Source organism: Castor canadensis, chromosome 18 (genome assembly GCF_047511655.1).
Source record: "Castor canadensis chromosome 18, mCasCan1.hap1v2, whole genome shotgun sequence".
Taxonomy (NCBI): domain Eukaryota; kingdom Metazoa; phylum Chordata; class Mammalia; order Rodentia; family Castoridae; genus Castor; species Castor canadensis.
In genome coordinates this window covers 13,637,818-13,657,452 of record NC_133403.1, presented here as the reverse complement: position 1 = coordinate 13,657,452, position 19,635 = coordinate 13,637,818, and the positions used below count along the sequence as shown (strand labels likewise).

Sequence of the window (19,635 nt, the reverse complement as noted above, 5' to 3'; positions counted from 1 at the left end):
TAACAACAGAGCCCATTTGGGCACCAGCTCTGCCCTCCCTTTCAGCAGTGGCTGCAGCTGCAGCGCTGACTCATGCGCCAGCAGCCAGCAGGAGCTGGGAGCATGGGCTCCCCAGGGGCAGCAGCAGGCTGGGGGCTTCTGGATTACAAGACTGAGAAGTATGTGATGACCAGGAATTGGCGGGTGGGCGTCTTGCAGAGGCTGCTGCAGCTTGGAGTGGTGGCCTATGTGGTGGGGTAAGAAGGAACAGCTTGTGGCCAGGCTGACTAAAAGGATCGTGGTTGGTTTTGGGGGGCTGAGGGTTGACAGTTAGGGTCTTCAGGTGCTGGGCTGGTGTGTGTGTGTGTGAGGGGGTGGCAGGTTGGGAAAAGGTGGGGGGTTGGCAGAAGGATGGGGTCTTTGTCCATTCAGAGACCCTTGGGAAGCAAGAGCAAGCTGTATGCTGTACTCCTGCATGCCTATCTGCCTTCTTTCCTGGGCTTTGTCCCTAACCCCAGTGGGATCTGTCCCCACTTCTCCCAGAAGGGTCCCTGGTGAGGCAGGAGGCAGTAATCCTTGACATTCGTGTGAGCGGGAGCAATGACCTCCCCACCCTTGGTGCCCCAAGAGACCACTTGCTCTAGCTGAGGGTCCGAGTGGTCTTTAAGGAGCGAACTGAGTCTAGCTGGTGGGGGTGGGGACATTGGCTGATGAAAGTTGTTGTGGTTGTTGAGGACACTGGCTCTCCGATGTGAGGCCGGAGCTTCTGGCCTGTTCAGGGGTCTGGAGTGAGAGGTGAGGTGAGGAGCAGGAAAAGGTCTCCATGCTAATGCAAGCCCAAAATCTATAGGGTATGTGGTGGCGGTGGGGGGAGCCAAGAGTTTGTAGGGTCCAGCCCTGTCACTGCTCACCTTGGGCCAGGGTCACATCACACTGTCCCTCATCTCCTCCCCAGGTGGGCCCTCATTGCCAAAAAAGGCTATCAGGAACGAGACTTGGACCCCCAGATTTCTGTCATCACTAAACTCAAAGGGGTTTCTGTGACTCGAATCAAGGAGCTTGAGAACCGGCTTTGGGATGTGGCTGACTTTGTGAAGCCCCCACAGGTAGGTCACTGGGGCTGCCACAGGGGGCAGGAGTCCTTTACTGATGACAAATTAGACAGCAGCCTTGCAGCAAGTGTGTGTACAAAAGAGGTGTGCAGGTGACACCAGAGGGTATCTGGGGATGTTTAAGAAAGACCTTACAGAGGAGCAGTGCCCAATCAGGGCTTTCAGGGACATGAGGAGGTTTCCAGATAGATGAAAGGACAGGTCAGGAAACCAGACCAGAGGAAATTTATTTATTTATTTAAGTTTTGTGGCAGGGTCTTCCTACATAGCCCAGGCTGGCCTTGAACTTGTTCTGAACCCTTCTGGCCTCCAACTCTATACTCCTGCCTCAGCCTCCAAGTGCTGGGGTTATAAGCATGTACCACCGTGCCTGGCAGCCATATCTGAGCTGGGAGCTTAGTGACTCATGGCTATAATTCTAGCTACTTGGGAGGCTGACATAGGGAGGATCACAACTGGAGGTCAGCCCAGGCAAAAAGTTCAGTAGACCCCATCTCAACCAATAACTGGGCATGGTGGTTCACACCTGTCATCCCAGCTATGGCAGGAAGCATAAAATAGGAGGACTGAGGTCCAGGCCTGCCTGGGCAAAAAGTGAGACCCTATCTCAAAAAGAACCAGAGTAAAAATGGCTGGAGGCATGGCTCAAGTAGTAGAGTGCCTTCATAGCAAGTGTGAAGCCCTGAGTTCAAATCCCAGTACCACAAAAAAGCCTTATCTGGAAAGGATCAGCGTATCTGGGACTCAGAGCTGGAGCTTCAGGATGGGGTGGTTGGGGAGTAAGGGTCCAGGGCCTGAGCGTCCTAAAGTCCCTCCTCCGCACTTAGGGCGTCACTGTCAGGTGCTTCTCTGCCCTCTCAGGCTACATTTTCCTTCTCCTTTCACTCAGCTAGTCCACAGTCTCAATTTCTACCTCTGCTGTACTGATGCCCAAATTGTAACACCAGTGACCACCTGCTTGGAGAGACGCTGCTTCCTGGGTGCACACCCACCATGTCCAAAGATGAATCATTTCCCCTTCCTGCCATCCTGACTTCTCTTCATCCAGTGAGAGCTGTGACATCATCAGCACTGAAACCAGTTTCAGGACTCAGCCTTGATCCCTTTCTGTCCTTCCCAATGTATTTCCCTGCAGGCCCTGCTGTGTCTGGATGAGGCTGTGATCAACTAGTGGGCCCTTAGACTCTCCCTCTTCTACTCCCTTCCCCCAGGTGCACAGTTTCTACACTTGGCGTCATTGGAGCCTGCCAGTCCCTGCTCTCTGCCCTAGGAAGGCTCCTTTCCCATGTTGGTAGCCACCAAGTTCCTTCATATCTTAACTGCCACCAGACTCCACTACCCTCGGCCCAGCCCTTGCCTTTCCTTCCCCAAAAGCACAGTTGTTCTCACGATCACCACTTCTGATCACTGTTGGCCGTTCTTTGATCCCAGGTGGAACTGACCCCCAGCCCCTCCAGCCAGAGTGGCTGGCTATGGATGTGGTAAGAGATCCCCTTCCCTCAACTCACCTTTTTTTTTTTTTTTGACAGTACTGGGGTTTGAACTCAGGGCCTCATGCTTGCTAGGCAACCAGTCCTTTTTATGTTGTTATGTTTGAGATAGGGTCTCTCGAGCTATTTGAACCTTGATCTCTACCTCCTGAATAGCTAGAATTATAGGCATGAGCCACCAGCACCTGGTCAGATAGCTACCTTTTGCCTAGGCCAGCCTCAGACCGAGATCATTTTATCTCTGCCTCCCAAATAGCTGGGATTATAGGCATTAACAACCACTCCTGGTCCCTTCAACTTACCTCTTTAACGACAGTGCCCAGAAGGATTGAGTGAATGCAAGTTATTATGAGAAATGAACTTGTGTCAAAGAGATGAACATAGACATGAGGCTCCCTGGGATCAGAAAAGGCCAGAAACCCAGGCAGCCTCCTATTGCTACTTTCACCTCTCTCACTGGAGGTGTATTCCTGAGGGAGGAATTTGGTGACTAGATGAGGCCAAGAACTTTCCCTCAAAAACCAGTTTGCCAGGGCCAGGGATGTAGCTCAGTGGTACAGCACTAGCCTAGTATGGATGAGGGACCCTAGGTTCTATCCCTTTGCTGCAAAAACAAATAAAACCAGCCAAACAAACAAACAAAAAACAAGGCAGGCATGGTGGTACATGCCCGTAATCCAAGCTAGTCAGGAGGCAGAGGTGAGAAGATCACTGTCCAAGGTCACCTGGGCAAAAGTGGGAGACCTACCTGAAAAGCAAACTAAAAGCCAAAGGACTAGAGACATGGCTCAAGAGATAGAGTGCTTGCCTACTAAGTGTGAAGCCCTGAGTTCGATCACCAGTACTGCCAATAAACAAACAAACAAACTAGGCTGTCAGCTTCAGGCCTCTCCAGTTGAGGAAGCCATGCAGGGATCAACCTGAGACTTGTCTCCTAGGGAGAAAATGTGTTCTTCTTGGTGACCAACTTCCTTGTGACGCCAGCACAAGTTCAGGGCAGATGCCCAGAGGTAAGGTTTCCTGGAGTCTCCTGGTGGGTCCCTACTTCTTCCAGCAGCCCTGGGTCACCAGCCACATCTCCCTTGTCCTTCCAGGGTGGCTAAAGGCTTAGTGTATCCCAGGCACTGGGTTAAATTTTTCTGCAGATCTTCACATCTACCCTGCACAGTAGGAATTACTGTGATTTTCACTGAGGTTTAGCAAGGTCGAGTCACCTAGCCTGGGGGTGGCAGCACCCAGACCTCTGAGTAGCAGCAGTTCTTCTGAGGTACCCAGGCCCTTCCCTGTCTTGGTCCTGCCTCTGGGTACTCTTCAGTTGCTAATGCCCAGAGCTGGACATATGCTTAGGTGGACTCTCATAGCAAGAGGCAAACTGGAAGATCTCCTCCCCTTATCTGTGCCTAACCTTTATTAATTTGTCCCTAGGCAGTTTCTTTTCTAATTGTCTTTTTTGTGGGAAACTAACACACTCTTGCGTAGGCTGAGTTCATGATCTCTGAGTATTTCTCATTCCAACTGTGGTCAAGCCTGGATCCCCCACTCCCTATTCTAGGCCACTTCTCATCCAGAAATGCAGATTCTCCTTCCTAAAATCTCACTTTCCCCCTTGCTTGGAAATGTCTCCAGGAATCCAGCATTTGTCAAAAAGCACACTGCTTCTCCTCTCCAACTGTTGATTTGGTTTGAACAGTTCAGATCTGATCATTATATGGCGACATCTATTTTCATGTGACATAGTCATATCTTTTTTTGATCAAACCCAACATTTAATCACTTTCTGGGTTTGGAGATAACTGCAGATGTTTATCCCCTAGGCTCTGGTTGGTGGTCCCTTTATAATTGCAGGGAATGTCACATAGCCATGGTTGGCCCTATCCAGAAAGAAGGAGAGGCACGAAGGAGTGCACAAAGGATGTGCTTACCCCTGGCCAACACACACGGTGTCCCCTCCCTTTTTAGATGCTTAGATAATGTCTATTTAGTGTTCAGTTTATAGACTGTTCTGACATTTTGCTAGGGCCAGGAGCTTGTATTTTCTGGAATCCCTGTGACTCCTCTGGCTTTTCCCATGAAGCTGTCATGACTGAGCAGTAATGCATAAGCTCAGACAACCATCTTCCTGAGAAAACCCAGAGTTCCTACCAACTATTCTTGGGATCCTGATCACCTGATCCCTTCTAGGACATGCTCAGTGCTCCTTATCCAACCTCCTCCACCCTCCAGGCTAGGCCCTGTGCTAGGCTTACAAAACTCCATGCCCTGTAACTCAAGGAGCAAATGCAGCCCAGCCATAGTGGCAGGTCCCATGATAGGGCCAAGGTTAGGTGGGAGCCCAAGGATACCAGTCTAGCAGAATCTTTAAGGGGGAGAAGTTGGGGAGCAGGGTGACTTTAGCAGGAGCAGGGTTAAGGCCTTTGCATGGGCTAGGGTCCCGGCTGTGTAAGGTGAGGTGCTTCTGGGCTTACCAGCTTCTCCATGAGGTTGGAGCAGAGATCTGGACTGGGGTGAAAAGAGGGTAACCCAAGATCCCAGGGTCCCTATGAGTCCTGTTAAGGACCTGCACTTGATCACAGGAGCAGAAGGGAGCCAGGATCAGCACAGGGAGGAGCACTCAATCTTTTATACATTGGGTTGGACCACTTGGGCTGCCAGGCAAATTAGAGGTCCTATTAGTGGTCACTATGGGGTCTGGTTGAAGGAATTGGTAGCCCAGTTAGGTGGAGAGAGGGGGACACAGGTGGGGAGAGCAAAGCAGAGCAGGTAGTTCCACGCTGTCCTCTGCCCACTGATCACAAAGTCTTACTCTGGCTTTTTAGAGTCCCTCAGCCATTCTTGCTCCCTGGTGCTGTCTTCTCCCATGGTCTGGGAACTGAGCCCACTGTAAGAGTTCCTGAAACTCAAGGCTGCCTTCCTCTCTGGGGCCCCCCAAAAGCTCACCCATCTTCTCCTCTTGGCTATCTTCCATAATTCTTTGACCCAGTACAGGTATGAATGTCCCTGTTTGCCAGAAGATCAAGCAGGGAAAGGACTAGCCTATGGTCCCCTAGCAAGTGTGTGGGGTCCTACTTCCCTCCCCAGGCCCTTGTGATTTTAGGGTCCTACTTTTTGTTGGCCACACTTTTTTGCCTGCACCCCAGCACGGTAAGCATCATGAACTTACCCTTGTCAGGGTCCCTTCACCTTCCCTGTTTTTTTCTCTGAATTGGACCACAGGAGCTAGACCTCAGTGAATCACTTCTGCTACCACGGGGCTGTCAGGAGGAAAGGGGTTTCACTCTTGCCCTTAGAATACAGTACTGTACCCACACGACCAGGGGCTTCTGGTCTTTCCAACCCCCACAGCCTTTGTTTATTCGCACCCTCTGGCTTTCCTGTGTGCTTCCAAGTCCTCCAGGACACCCTGGGAGGTACATGGAGAGGGGAGAGCCCTTGTAATCCATGGGCCAAGTCACAGATGGGAGGCACTCCCCACTGGGCTGTTGGTGACTGAGGTCTCTCCTTTATTTTAGCACCCCTCTGTTCCACTGGCTAACTGTTGGGCGGACGAGGACTGCCCTGAAGGGGAGACGGGGACACATAGCCATGGTAACTGTGAGCTCTGTCTTCTAGCCCCTCCACCAGGGCAGGAGGTGGGGAGGGGGCCCTAGGTGGTTCCTAAGGGCTGGACCTGCTGCACTTGTCCCTACTTCCCTTTGCTCCTGCCAACAACCTCCTCCCACATCCTCCTCAGGCCCTGTGGACATCTGAGGGCCTGGAGTTCATTTTGTGTTTTCAAGGCATAAAAACAGGTCAGTGTGTGGTATTCAACACGACCCACAATACTTGTGAGATCCGGAGCTGGTGCCCAGTGGAGAGTGGTTCTGCACCCACGTAAGTCTCCTCTGACTCCCAGGGCAAGCAGGGCCCCAGGGTGGGCAAAATCTTGGCAGTGTACTCTACCTGCAGGAGGCCTCTGCTGGCTCAGGCCACGAACTTCACACTGTTCATCAAAAACACTGTCACCTTCAGCAAGTTCAATTTCTCCAAGTAAGCATGGGCAGGTTATGGCTCACCCCAGATCCTCCATGTACTCTGGGTCATTGGATCTCCACCCCTCCCCCTTCTCATCCCAGGACCAATGCCTTAGACACCTGGGATGCTACCTATTTCAAGCACTGTCGCTACGATCCACACTCGAATCCTTACTGCCCCGTATTCCGCATTGGTGACCTCGTGACTGCAGCTGGAGGAGACTTCAATGATTTGGCCTTGCTGGTAGGTCCTTGAGGCAGGGTTCCTGAAGAGCTCAGGAAGAGGGTCTCAGACCCAACCAATAGTGCAGCAGAGATGTGCTGTGTGCAGGGTGGCGCTGTGGGCATCAGTGTCAACTGGGATTGTGACCTGGATGACGGGGGCTCTGACTGCTGGCCCCACTACTCTTTCCAGCTGCAGGAGAGGGGCTACAACTTCAGGTATGGACCTGCTTACTGTCCTGGGCCAGCCTCTCCCTCCACCCATCCCCTGGGTGGCTACCAGGACAGACCATATCTAGCCAAATTCTCTGCATCCTCCACTAAGTGTGCAATGAGGCCCCCCGGGGCAGGAGTGAGTATTCTCAGCCCTTGTCCTCCAGCTCAGGCTCCTTCTGGCTTTCATGCTATCTGTCCCCACTCCTTGTTCAGTGCAGACTCCTCACTTCCATACCCTGGTGCGACCCCACCCTACTTCTAGTGTCTCTCCTCCATGGCACAGGGGGCTTTTTGCTTTCTCTATAGTTTTATCTAAAATCTTCCCTAACAAATCTATAGAAAATTCAAAGATTAGTACCATGAACCACTCATCTGGGTTCACTAATTTTTTTTTTTTTTTAACATTTGGCCACATTTGCTCTCTCTCTCCCTGTCTAAAGTGACCTGGTATGTTTAGGTAGATTTCAGATGGAACTTTTCTGGGCAGGGGTGCAGCTCAGTGGTAGAGCCCTTGCCTAGCATCCATGAGGTGCGGGGGGGCCCATCCCCAGTGCTGTAAAATATAAAATAAATCCGAACTATTTGAAAGTAAGTGGCAGATACTGGATTTTCTTTTCTTTTTTTTTTTGGCAGAACTGGGGACACCAGCAGATTAAGTCCAATGTTTATATGGATCTAGCTGTGCCAATAAGTCGTTCTAAATCTTTGTGTTTCCTAACCCAAGATACGCTCAAAGATCTTCAGTTTCATTTATTGTCACATCTTTGAGTCTCTGAAGTAGAACCCTTTGGGATCTCTCTGCCACTTGTGTCACCTCGTCACCCATACACAGGAACATGCCACACACAGGATGATGCCACTTGACATAGCTCTTTGTGTCCTTCCTGGTCTGAGTTACCTGACCTCCCTTAGCCCTTTGATGCCTTGTGGGGCTGACTCCTGGCTACCCTGCTCCTCCCACCTTTGGGCTCCAGGGCCTTATTGTTTTTTGCCTGGGTTTTCCTCCCCAGGCCTTCAAAAACCAACTTGAGAAGGCACTCTCATCACCTTCTTGTGATGAATAGGGAAAGAGTGAATTCCTGCCTCAGGGCTCCAACCTCTCTGGGCCTGCCCCCAACTCCACCCTACCTTCCTCCTCCCATCTTCCTGTGCTGGTGTCTATTTAGGGATCTTCTATGCACCTGTCTTTCCAACAGGCAGGGCGCTTCCTCGCATCAGGTTCTGGATTGCTTTTTCCTTATGTCCTTTAGCAGCTATGTAGGGTTAAGACCCAAGACTCAGGCTTGGACTGGGAGTGGGTTATGGAGTCAATGGATAAGTAAGGTTGAGGCCCAGTAAAAGCAGCCCAGCCTAGGAATGGCCACCAGAGTCCTCTCTCCTGCCCCTAGGACAGCCAGTCACTGGTGGGAGGCCTCAGGTGTGGAGACACGCAGCCTGCTCAAGCTGTATGGAATCCGCTTCGATATCCTCGTTACTGGGCAGGTAAGGGTCAGACCAAGGGACGGGTGCAGACAGATATGCCTGGATGAGGCTTGGAAGGCAGTCATGGCCTGATAAGCTCAAACCAGGCCTCTCCCAGGCAGGGAAATTCGGGCTCATACCTACAGCCATCACAGTGGGCACTGGCGCAGCCTGGCTGGGTGTGGTGAGTCGATCATTTGGGGTTTGGCCTGGCAGCAGCAAGTGTCTGCCTGGGTCTGCCAGAGTCCCCTGGGCCTGCATGTTGTGACTCAGATTGAGGACATGGGTGGCCCGGCCTTTCTCAGGTCACCTTCCTCTGTGACCTGCTGCTGCTGTATGTGGATAGAGAAGCCCATTTCTACTGGAGGACAAAGTATGAGGAAGTGAGTTGTGGGCCTGCCTGGGTTCCAGAGCTGAGTCCTCTGTGCCTGGACACTGGGTTCTGCCACAGTTTAGGGACACTGACCAGATCTCTGATCTGTTCTTTGTAGGCAAAAGCCCCAAAGACGACCAGCAACCCTGCATGGACCAAACCAAACCAGCTTTGACACCCACGAGCCAGGATTCCCAACTATCTTTGTGTCAGCGCCTGCCCCCACATCCGCTACTGCTGGCATCCTGACACCAATGCAAAGTGGCCCTGTCTGTGTTCTGACACCCACTTGCCTGCTTGTCCCTGAGGACTGTAGTCATTCCTGCTGTGGCGTAGGAAGGGTGAGAGTCCTGACCTGGGAAACTCAAGGATGAAGCCCAGCAGGACTGGAGAGGGGACAGGGGGAGAACTTCACCCTTGGGTTCCCAGGCAGACTGTCCTTTTTGGGTCCAGTCTTGCCAGGGTGCTATCTGGTGGGGGGAACGCAGAAGCCAGTTTAGCTTAGAGACATGTACAGACACATGAACCAGGGAGGTGGAGAGCACCAAGCGCTCTCTCCAGCTGTTCAGCCTATGAACACTTGCTACTTCTTGTAGGCTCTGGCTCTGGAATCCTCCTGCAAGGTCCTGAGTCCTGACTAATGGAGACTTTTCTTATGTCTGGGGTCAATGGTCAAGATGGGAGGGACAGGGCTGTAGGAGGCAAGTCCCCTTCCCCCTTGGTCCCAGGCTAGGATAGGGATTTGGGAATACCACCTCCTAGAGAGGTACGGGGCTGCTTTCATATGGGTGCCTGATCATCAGGGGTGTGCTGGGGCTGAAGCTGGCCGACCATCTAAAATAATCTTGCATCCAGAGCTGTAGTAAAGTCTTTGGGGTCCTTGATGCCTCTCAACACCCGGCAGTGATGTCCATGGAGAGGTGGGCTCTGAAGGGCTAGAGTGAGAAGGCATGGACCACAGTCCTGGTGGTTGGAAGTGGGTCACATGTACCTGATCGTTCCCAGGATCCACAGAAAGCTGATGTCACTACTGGAGTAAAGCTTTTGAAAGTCAGCAGCTTCCAGGGATGTCCTTACAGGGAGGGATGGAAGGGGGAGGTGACTACAGTGGACATAGCCCAGTCATGGGGACCTCACAGTGTGTGTGTGGGTAGAGCATGGGCCTAAGGTTTTTCTTGGAACTCTCTCTTCCTTTGACTGGGGCCCCAGAGCCAAGTGGGCTGGAAGTTAGCGGGGCAAGCCCAGGCACCAGGGTACCTTGCACAACCATGTATAGTTGCTAATGTGACCCACTGGAGTCCACTTCCCCATGGACACTACCACCCTGAAGATCAAGAGGCAGCAGGGACCCCAAGGGCTTTATCTTAAAATCCTGGCAGAGTGGACAGAGAGAAACAGCAAGAGAGTAAGCTATGATTGGGCCTGCATTCACAAATAGCTGTCACCTCAGTCACCCTGGGTTAGCTGTGTGAGCCATGTATGCCAAACAGGCATACATGCACGTGGGCACGTGTCTGTGTGTAGGCGTGCTTTGATATCTATAGGCAGGCCTTCGGCAAATGCCCTGGTCTCTGGTAGCCCTGGAAAACCAAGAGAACCCATCTAAAATCATCTTGCATCTGGAGCCTTAGTGAAGTCTTTGGGGTCCCTGCTGCCTTTCAACACTCAGGACAGTGGTGTCCACGGAGAGGTGGGCTCTGAAGGGCTATAGAGTGAGAAGGCATGGAAGAAGACCTACTTCCTGATGACTGGAAGTAGGTCACATGTACCTGATTGTCCCCAGGATCCATAGACAGCTGATGTCACTACTGTAGTAAAGCTTTCCTGGCAGTGGGGTGACATGCTTTGGGCCCAGGCACTACTCCCTAAATCTACCCCCAGAGGACTTATGGGGAACCTGCCCCAACTCCTGTCATGGGCTCCTTCTTACCTGGCATGTGCAGCTACCCTCTGAGCTGTGTAGAAGGCACTGGACTGAGGAGGACCCCTGGTCCCAGGCCTGGCTATTTCCCTGTCCCAGAGCTATCTTTGCAGAGATGCTGCATATTTGCTGTGGATTGGGGACAACTGCCCTGTTCCAGGGGGCAGGTGAGAACTCAGTGTAACAAAGAATGCCACAGTGTACATGATGGCTGGTCAAATGGCTAGCCGAGCAGTTATTATTATGGATCCCTGGGGTTCGAGCCTCTTCCCTGCCCACTTTACCCATCTGCCCAGGTAGCTGGAGTGAGTCACAAACAGGAAGGCACTGGACAAAGAGTCCACCACACCAGGGCTGAAGACTGGCGGCTCAGTACCTGGGTTAGGTAGGGTCCTACAGTCCTGAGAACAACCTCACTTCTGCTTGGGCAGGCCAGAAAACCCAAGTTGCCCTGGACAGACATGACTCCAAGCCTTCTGGCCTCTCAAGGAGATGGATGAGACAGGGAAATAATGAGCCTCCTTCACAGACCAGCCAACTATTCCGTGTAGCCAGGCTCCTGGGCTGGTGTCTGACAGGGGGGCTGTACAGCCTGCACGGTCTCCTCCAGGCCACCGCTGGAGAACACCACATAGCGTGTGGTGGAGAGCTCCGGTGGGTCCCTTTGGTTCTCCTTGCTGTGCCAGATGCCGTAGCCGAAATACACAGCTAGTCCTGTAGGGGTGGCATGAGGCTGAGGGCAAGGTCCCAGCCTTGCCTGCCCTCTTTGTCCTCCCTCTGCAGTACTCTGAGGGTCCCAGCCCGATTCCACTTACCAATCAGCAGCCAGATGGCAAAGCGCAGCCAGGTCAGGTAGCTCAGCTTCAGCATGAGGCAGATGTTGAGGAGGATGCTGAGGGCTGGTGTCAGGGGCACCAAGGGGATCTGAGAGTGCAAAGATAATGTGATTTGGGCTTCAGGGGAGTTGCCTGACCTTACAGAAATTCTGTCCATCCTCTCTCTATCTCCAAAGCGTGTGAGACACTGTACCCTTACCATGCAGAAAGACAGAGGGGGTAGGAGTGGATGAATTGGTATCCCTAGCCCCATGAACTCTGGTTCATTCTGGGATGGCAAAGAGGCAGGACAAAGGGAGCCAGTTGGACTGAGTGAGCAGACATTGGCTTGGGGAGGTACCTGGAAGGTGTCTCGCTGCTGCTGTTGCTGGTGAGCCCCCAGGACAAGCAGGCTGAGCAGAAACATGACACCACTGATCACAAGCAGCAGGGTGTAGGTCCACCGTGGGAGGTGAAGGGCTGAGTCCCCGAAGACCAGCACGCAGCCCAGGATGATGGTTGAGGCCACCAGGATCCCAAGCGCCCATGTCACAGCAGCTCCAGGGCTGCACCCACCCAGGAAACCCAGGTAGGGCCTCAGGGCCGGCCGCAGTTGTCCAGGTTCAGGGATGGAAGGTTGATCAGCACCCACTAGCTGTATGTGGTCGGAGAAGGACTGGTATTTCTTAGTTGTGGGAACAGGGCTGGCCGGGCCAGGGGAGCTGGGCAGAGAGGCCTTCTGGAAGCGCAGTATAATGATGCTGGCAGCCACAAAGGTATAGGCCAAGAGGGTACCAATGGACAGAAACTGGACCAGTGCCTCAAGGTCCAACAGCAGTGCCAGGAAAGCCATGAGGACACCAAACACCAGGATGCCCACCACCGGCACCTGTGTCTGGGGATGAACACGGGCAAAAATCTGGAAGAAGAGCCCATCAGCAGCCATGGCATAGACGATGCGTGGCAGGGAGAAGAGATTGCTGAGCAGGACGGTGTTCATGGCTGCAGCAGAGGGTAAGGGAGTGGTCAGCATGGGCACACAAGCCCATCAGTGGCTGCCGCTGGGGGGTTGGGCATGGATGGCCCCTTGGAGACATAGGCATGAGTTCGGGCTCTCAGAGAGTGAGTATGAGTCTGCAGGGGTGCTGGACTGTCACCCTCCCTCCCAGGAATAGGGCATTCCAGTTTAGGTCACAGTCCATTACAGAATCTAATGAGGGCTGAATCCCACTGTCTAGAAAGGACCTGTAAACACAGTCCCAGAACTGATAGTCTATGTATGATTTGTGGAGAGGGGGCTCCCCAATAAGCATGGTGGAGAGCCTCTAATAATTAGTATTTTCCTGGGCCCATTATACAACTGATAAAGATGAAGCCTATATGGAGGTATTTCTGAGAGGCTTGGGACAGGGCCCCATTGCTCTGTTCCCTTCCACCCTGCTCAGAAAGGTCCCTTACCGCAGATGGAGCCAGCTGCCACAATGAAGCCAGCCCAGCTGTAGCCCCGCCTGTAGAAGGCATCAGCAAGAGCTGAGTCAGGATCCAGACTGTGCCAGGGTACCATGAGGGTTAGCACGGTGGAGACGAGGATATAGGCACCAGCTGCCAGGCCAAGGGAGATGGCAATGGCCATGGGCACAGCCCGCCGTGGGTTCTTGGCCTCCTCACTGGAGGCAGCAATGACGTCGAATCCCACGAAGGCATAGAAGCAGGTGGCTGTACCTGCCATAACGCCAGAGAAGCCAAAGGGTGCAAAGCCACCCTCCTCAGAGCTCCAGTTGTGGGGACGAGCCAGGATGAAACCCAGGATAATGATAAAGAGGATGACAATCAAGCTGATGGCTGAGAAGGTGTGGTTGAGCCAGGAGGAGACTCGGGCTCCACAGGAGACAAAGGCAGAAGCCACCAATAAGATGCCAGCAGCCAGGAAATCTGGGTAGTGGGCCAGGAAGGGCACCTGCCATACACCCACTTGAGACTCAGTGAAGTTGCGAATAGTATGGCTGAAGATGGCATCCAGATAGCCGCTCCAGGCACGGGCCACAGCTGCACCTCCAATGAGGTATTCCAGAAGCACATTCCAGCCTATGAGAAAAGCCCACACTTCACCCATGGACACATAGGTGAACAGGTATGCGGAGCCAGTGCGGGGTACACGAGCTCCGAATTCTGCATAGCACAGGGCTGCCAGCAGAGAGGCCACAGCAGCCACAACAAAGGACAAGAGAACGGCAGGGCCAGCCATATCTTTGGCCACAGTGCCTGTGAGCACATAGAGACCTGATCCCACCATGCCACCCACCCCCAGTAGAGTCAGGTCCAGTGTAGATAAGCAGCGCCGCAGAGATGTCTCCATGCTGGACTCTTCCAGTGGCTTTAACCGGTTCAGCTTTTGGCAGAAGCGTGCCAGGCTGGCAGTGTTGGGCAGTCCCCAGGCCATGGCAGATAGCTGAGAGGGGCACCAAGTCAGTGACTGGAACCTACTAAGGCCAGACAGAGGGTGAATGATAGACTGCCCAGCCGGCTCCAGGAAAGCCTTCTGTCCCTCCTGGACTGCCAGCCCCCAGTCCTCACTATCTTGGTTCTGGGGATCCAGGACACCTTGCACCCAGGGCTGAGATGGGACAAGGGTCAGGGACTATGGGATCACAAGGAAGCATGGAAGTCCTGTCTGCCTTTAGGGGAACGGAGGGGAGGAGGGCAAGCCCAACCTGGGAGCCAGGTAGGTGGCCCTGGGGATGGGGAAGTGGCCCCAGAAAGTGACAGAAGCTGGGAACAGCTCAATGACTTGGAATCCAGGAGCAAGGGGGAAATGGGAGGCTTCCCAGGGAGCTGGGCCGGGCCTCTAGGACCCGGAACGGGAGCGGCGCTGCGGCCAGGGCGTGGCTCACGCAGCCACCTGGCCTCAGATAAGCGATCACCCCCCCTGCTGCCAGGCCCAAGTGTCAGCTCACCAGGCCAGGAAGCGGGGGCTCCCTGGGCCCTGAGCTCCAGATCTGGAGCCGAGGCCCAGATCACCTCCCCGCGCTCCCACACCCAGCCGCCGCCGCCGCCGCTGCGGCCGCCGCCCGAGCTACCTAGCCCCGTGGTGACCCCGTCCCCATAGACCCCAGCCTCCGTCTGCCTTTGAGGCTTGAGCCCGCCCCGCAAGACCCACGGCGACCCACCTGCTGTTGTCACCGCTGCCACCGCTCTGCGAGCTGCGCCCGCCCCGCCAGCTCACGCCGCCGCCTGCGTGCAGGGCCCGCCTCCGCCCCCAGGCACTGGATCCAGCAACACAGCCCCACAACTCCCATCCCCGGCGGGGTCCAGCACCCCCCGCCCCCAACCCTGCCGTCACGCACCTAAAAAACCCACTCTGTACTGGTCGATACCAGAATGCACCGAGTCCTAGGATGACTGTCACGCGACCCGTACACAGATGGGGAGCCCCACACTCCATCAGATGAGCGACTAGCCCCTCAGTTCTGGCCAGGTTGAGATGAGAGACTAGCCCCTCAGTTCTGGCGAGGTTGAGGTCTAGGTCTGGGGGTGGAGCTTAACTTTGCTGCCATACAGCAAATACCTGTCCTAGATCCCGCAAATCCAGATCCCCCAACACAGGGCGGTGTGGGGTTCATAAAGCTCCTGCACAGTGAGGTGAGGGGAACGGATCAGGTTGAGTCTTCATGGGCAATCCCTAACCCCTCAACTACAATGGGCTGGCAGGAAGTCTGCTGTCATACACTGCAAGACATACAATGAACCTTTTGAGAGGGTTTTGTGAATTGACTGTTTTGAGCCTCCAGCTACAGACAACTCCTGTAAAGAGGTGGGCAGCTGGCCTCCTGAGACAGACTGCAGTCCTCCAGTGGGGGTGCCTGCAGAGCCCCTCAGATGCCAACAACACTCTTTCCTAGCCTAAGAACACCGGGCAGGCCCTGGAGGACTCTGAGGGACCCCAAGAGCAACACCCCACTCCTGAAAGCCACATGTACTGAGCACTTCATGCCAGTCCCCAGAGGAGACCCATGTCCTACCATGTGTCTAGTCATTTATTCTGGGGCAGGAGTCTTTTTCCTTCTGTTCTACTCACTTTTTTGAAAGTGAAAAAGTTGATGTGATAAGTTGTTAACTTGTTCACAGTAAATGATAACAACCCAACCAAGTCAGGCAAAACCAAAGCAAGCATCTGCTTTCCCCAGAACATTTTTTTGTGGAACTGAGGTTTGAACTCAGGGCTTCATGCTTGCTAGGCAGACATTCTTACCACTTGAGCTGTTCTGCCAGCCCTTCTCTGTGTGTGTGTGAGTGTGTGTGTGTGATGGGTTTTTTGCAAGATAGAGTCTGGTGAACTATTTGCCCAAGGCTGGCTTCGAGTTGCAATCCTCCTGATCTCTGCCTCCTGAGTAGCTAGGATTACAGGCGTGAGCCACCAGTGCCTGTCCTCAGAACTTTAAATGTGTTTTCAGGCTTGTAGGTGGTTCATGGAATTGGGTCTTAGGGACTTGGCTCAGTAGGCTGTGACAGGGTCTTGAACTTCAAGACATATATTGCCACTCAGAACACTACTTTAGCTGGTCCTTCTTGGTCTTTTCTGATAGTTGGCTGATATTGTCTTGAGGAAATTCTCAAATGGGCTCCTACTTCCTGTGGAGATGACATCTCCCTATCCCCGCCCCCCATGCTGCCTAAACATAAATGAACAGATGTCCTTTGTCCTGAAATGCTTCCACAAAAGTCTAGAAAAATGTATTTCACACCAAAAGGCTTGAGCAATAAGAGTCTTGAGAACTGGCATACAGTGTTTTAGAACACTGACTTTTGAGAAGGGCTGTCACCATACCCCCTGTCATAGGTACCAATATACAATGGCCATTTGATGTACCAAGTTGTAAATTTTCAGAGGATGGCTAGGCAAGTGCTAAGACCCCACTGAGCAAGGCAGTGACACAAACTCATGAAGATGCAGTGAAGAGAAAGCACCAGGAAAGAAAAGAGGAAGGAGCACATTTTACCTTATTCCACAAGACCAGCAAAACAGACATCACAAGAAAAGAAAGCTATGTGCCAATGTCCCTTATTTATATAATGTAGAATAACTCAACAAAATACTAGCAAATCAAATAAAAAAGAAAAACAAAGTGGGATTTATTCCAGAAATGCAAGGTTGATTTAACACATACAACTCAATCAGTGTAACACACCATTATTATAGAATAAAGAATAAAACCCACAAAATGATTTCATAGACAGAGAAAAAACACTCAACAAACTAGGAATAGGAGGGAATTTCCTCAAACCATGTAGGCAAACCCCACAGGTACCAGCAAAAGACTGAAAATCTTTCTTTAATATCGAGAGCAGCATGAGTATACTCACCGTCCGTGCTTTTATTACCGTTGTACTGGAGGTTCTAGCCAGTGCAATCAGGCAAGAAAATGAAATAAAAGAAACCCAAATTGGAAAGAAAGAAATAAAACTATCCTAGCCACAGATGACATGACCTTATATATTCAAAATTCTACGGAATCTACAAAAAGAAAAATATTGGAGCTAATAAGTTTAGCATAGGTGCCACATACAACACTGATACACAAAAATCAGTTGCATCTCTATATGCTAGTAATGAACTATCCTGAAATGATACTAAGAAAATAATTCTGTTTATATAACATCAAAAAAAAAGAAAAAAAAAGAGCCAGGTGCCAGGGCACGCCTGTAATCCTAGCTACACGGAAGGCAAGAGATCAGGAGGATCATGGTTTGAAGCCAGCCCAGGCAAATAGTTCATGAGATCCCATCTTGAAAAAACCCATACATAAAAGGGCTGGTGGAGTGGCTCAAGGTGTAGGCCCTGAGTTCAAGCCCCAGTACTGCAAAAAAAAAAAAAAGTATTTAAGATAAATTTATTTATAAAAAACATGGGATAAATTTAACAAGAGAAATGTAAAATATATACATAGACAACTATGTAAACATTAGTAAAGACAACCTAAAAGTATGGTGTGGTGGTGCATGCCTATAATCCCATCTACTCAGGAGATGGAGGCCTGAGGATTGGGAGTTCGAGGCCAGCCCAGGCAAAGTTATCCAGACTCTATCCCAAAAGCAGAATAATATAATAATAATAATAATAATAACAATAATAAAAGGGCTGGGGACATGGTACAAATGGTAAGAGTGCTTGCCTAGCATGTGCAAGGCCCTGGGTTCAATCCCCAGTATCATAAAAAAAAATCAATCAATCAATCAATCAATAAGATAGTCTAAAAAATGGAAAGAAATTCATGTTCACAAGCTAAGGCTTTTTTTTCTTTTCTGGGGTGCTGGGGACCCTAACCCAGAACCTCATGCATGCCACGCAAGCTTTCTAATGCTAAGACCCAGCCCAACTGGAAGACTTTATATTGTTAAAATGGTAGTACCCTCCAAAATTGGTCTGCAGAGTCAATGTAATTTCTTTCAAAATACCAACTGCCTCTTTTTCAGAAATTATCAGCTGATCCTAAAATTCATATTGAAAGGCAAAGAACTCAGAAGAGCCATATTCCTGGAAAAGAAAAAAAAAACTGGGGGCAGGGTGAGGGGGAGAGGGAGGGGGCAGGGAGCAGGGGGGAGAAATGGCCCAAATAATGTATGCACATATGAATAAATGAATAAAGAAAAAAAATCACAACAACAACAACAACCAAAAAAAAAAAGAAAAGAAAAAAACTGGAGGATTCACAATTCATCATCTCTGAATTGACTACAAAGCTATGATATTCAAGACTGTGATACTGACATGTGGGTAGACATAGAAATTGATGGGATAGAATTGAAAATCCAGGAATAAACTCTTCCATTTTGGGCCAATGGATGTTTTAAAAACAGACCTTATCAGTTCACAGCAATACTGAGCAGAAAGAACAGAGAGTTCTCATATACTGACCTCCCCCAGATGCACAGCCTCTTCTGCCATCTGTCGCCAGCGTCAGAGTGGTACATTTGTTACAATTGAGGAACATACACTGACTCATTAGCACCCAAAGTCCCTAGTTTATATTGGGGCTCACCCTTGGTGTTGCACACTCTATGGGTTCTGACAAATGTATGACATGCATACAAGGTTATAGGATAACCCTGAATAGTTTCACTGCCCTAAAAACCCTCTGTGCTCCACCTCTTCATCTTTCCCTCCCTCGGTCCTTGGAAACCACTGACTTTTTTATTGTCTCCAAAGTTTTTTCTTTCTAGAAAGTGATGTAATCGGAACCATACAGTGTGCAGCCTTTTCAACCTGGCTTTTTTTCACTTAGCAATATGCATTTAAGGTTGTATCTTTTCACGGCCAAATGGCTCATTTATTTGCCTGTTCACCTACAGAAGCACATCTTTTGTTGAACTCCAGGCCTGGTGCTTGCTAGGCAGGCACCCTACCTCGTGAGGCACACTCTAGCCTTGTGTATCTTCTTTGGTATGGTGTTTGTTCGGATCTTTTGCTTACTTTTGAAAATTTATTAAGTGCTCGCTTCGGCAGCACATATACTAAAATTGGAACGATACAGAGAAGATTAGCATGGTCCCTGCATTAAGGATGACATGCAAATTCGTGAAGTGTTCCATATTAAAAAAATAAAATAAAAATAAAAATAAAAATTTATTAATTTTTTTTGGTAGGACTGAGGTTTGAACTCATGGTTTTGTAGTTGCAAAGCAGGTGCTCTGCCACTTGAACCACACCTCCAGTCCTTTTTGCTCATTTTTAAGTTGAGTTGTTTGTTTTCTTACAGTAAAGTTTTAAGAATTCTCTGTATATTATAGATAATAGTCTTTCACATGACTTTTGAAAATGTAACCTGTCTTCGCATCCCCTGGATGGCCAACAGCCTTTTCTTCTTTTTCTTTTCTTTTCTATTTTTTTGAGACGAGGTCTCACTGTGTAGCTCAGTTTAATCTAGAACTTGCTATGTTCTCTAGGTTGGTCTTAGATGATTTTTTTTTTCTTTTGCAGTACTGGGGCTTGAACTCAGGGCCTACACCTTGAGCCACTCCACGAGCCATTTTTTGTATTA

At 50.9% G+C, this 19,635-nt stretch overlaps 2 protein-coding genes and 1 non-coding gene across 16 annotated transcripts; 2 read left to right on the top strand and 1 right to left on the bottom strand.

The window, feature by feature from the left end:
- Window positions 1-3: 3 nt before the first annotated feature.
- P2rx6 (purinergic receptor P2X 6) lies at window positions 4-9,917 on the top strand. Of its 13 annotated transcripts, none has more exons than XM_074060507.1 (14): window positions 5-158; window positions 935-1,085; window positions 2,303-2,378; window positions 2,523-2,572; window positions 3,520-3,591; window positions 6,091-6,166; window positions 6,358-6,451; window positions 6,527-6,607; window positions 6,694-6,835; window positions 6,906-7,032; window positions 8,418-8,511; window positions 8,609-8,674; window positions 8,796-8,873; window positions 8,982-9,917. In XM_074060507.1, exons 1-14 carry the CDS (start codon window positions 73-75, stop codon window positions 9,235-9,237), a joined length of 1,449 nt encoding a protein of 482 aa, XP_073916608.1. In that variant the 5' UTR covers window positions 5-72; the 3' UTR covers window positions 9,238-9,917. The 13 variants fall into 13 exon arrangements, 12 of the variants coding, with proteins under 12 accessions (XP_073916609.1, XP_073916608.1, XP_073916614.1 ...); XM_074060506.1 differs by having other exon boundaries at window positions 12-236; XM_074060510.1 differs by having other exon boundaries at window positions 16-236; window positions 6,923-7,032; window positions 8,982-9,184.
- A 1,077-nt stretch (window positions 9,918-10,994) lies between these two features.
- Slc7a4 (solute carrier family 7 member 4) lies at window positions 10,995-14,887 on the bottom strand. 2 transcript variants are annotated; one of them, XM_074060505.1, is made up of 5 exons: window positions 14,767-14,887; window positions 13,058-14,079; window positions 11,961-12,601; window positions 11,600-11,708; window positions 10,995-11,498 (listed from the first exon to the last, which is right to left on the bottom strand). In XM_074060505.1, the coding sequence occupies exons 2-5, from the start codon at window positions 14,037-14,039 to the stop codon at window positions 11,323-11,325; spliced, it is 1,908 nt and encodes a 635-aa protein (XP_073916606.1). In that variant the 5' UTR covers window positions 14,040-14,079; window positions 14,767-14,887; the 3' UTR covers window positions 10,995-11,322. The 2 variants fall into 2 exon arrangements, with proteins under 2 accessions (XP_073916606.1, XP_020016232.2); XM_020160643.2 differs by having other exon boundaries at window positions 13,058-14,082; window positions 14,767-14,880.
- Window positions 14,888-19,084: 4,197 nt separating this feature from the next.
- Window positions 19,085-19,192, top strand: LOC141419062 (U6 spliceosomal RNA). Its single transcript, XR_012443734.1, has one exon. It is a non-coding gene; the product is annotated as a U6 spliceosomal RNA (small nuclear RNA).
- Window positions 19,193-19,635: the final 443 nt, after the last annotated feature.

Coding starts and splice junctions, on each gene's coding strand:
- Slc7a4 (XM_074060505.1), bottom strand. CDS start 14,039: ATGGCCTGGGGACTGCCCAACACTGCCAGCCTGGCACGCTTCTGCCAA. Junction 12,602..13,057: donor GGCAGCTGGCTCCATCTGCG/GTAAGGGACCTT, acceptor CCTCTGCTGCAG/CCATGAACACCGTCCTGCTC. Junction 11,499..11,599: donor TGCCATCTGGCTGCTGATTG/GTAAGTGGAATC, acceptor CCACCCCTACAG/GACTAGCTGTGTATTTCGGC.
- P2rx6 (XM_074060506.1), top strand. CDS start 73: ATGCGCCAGCAGCCAGCAGGAGCTGGGAGCATGGGCTCCCCAGGGGCA. Junction 237..934: donor GTGGTGGCCTATGTGGTGGG/GTAAGAAGGAAC, acceptor TCTCCTCCCCAG/GTGGGCCCTCATTGCCAAAA. Junction 8,675..8,795: donor GCGCAGCCTGGCTGGGTGTG/GTGAGTCGATCA, acceptor GGCCTTTCTCAG/GTCACCTTCCTCTGTGACCT.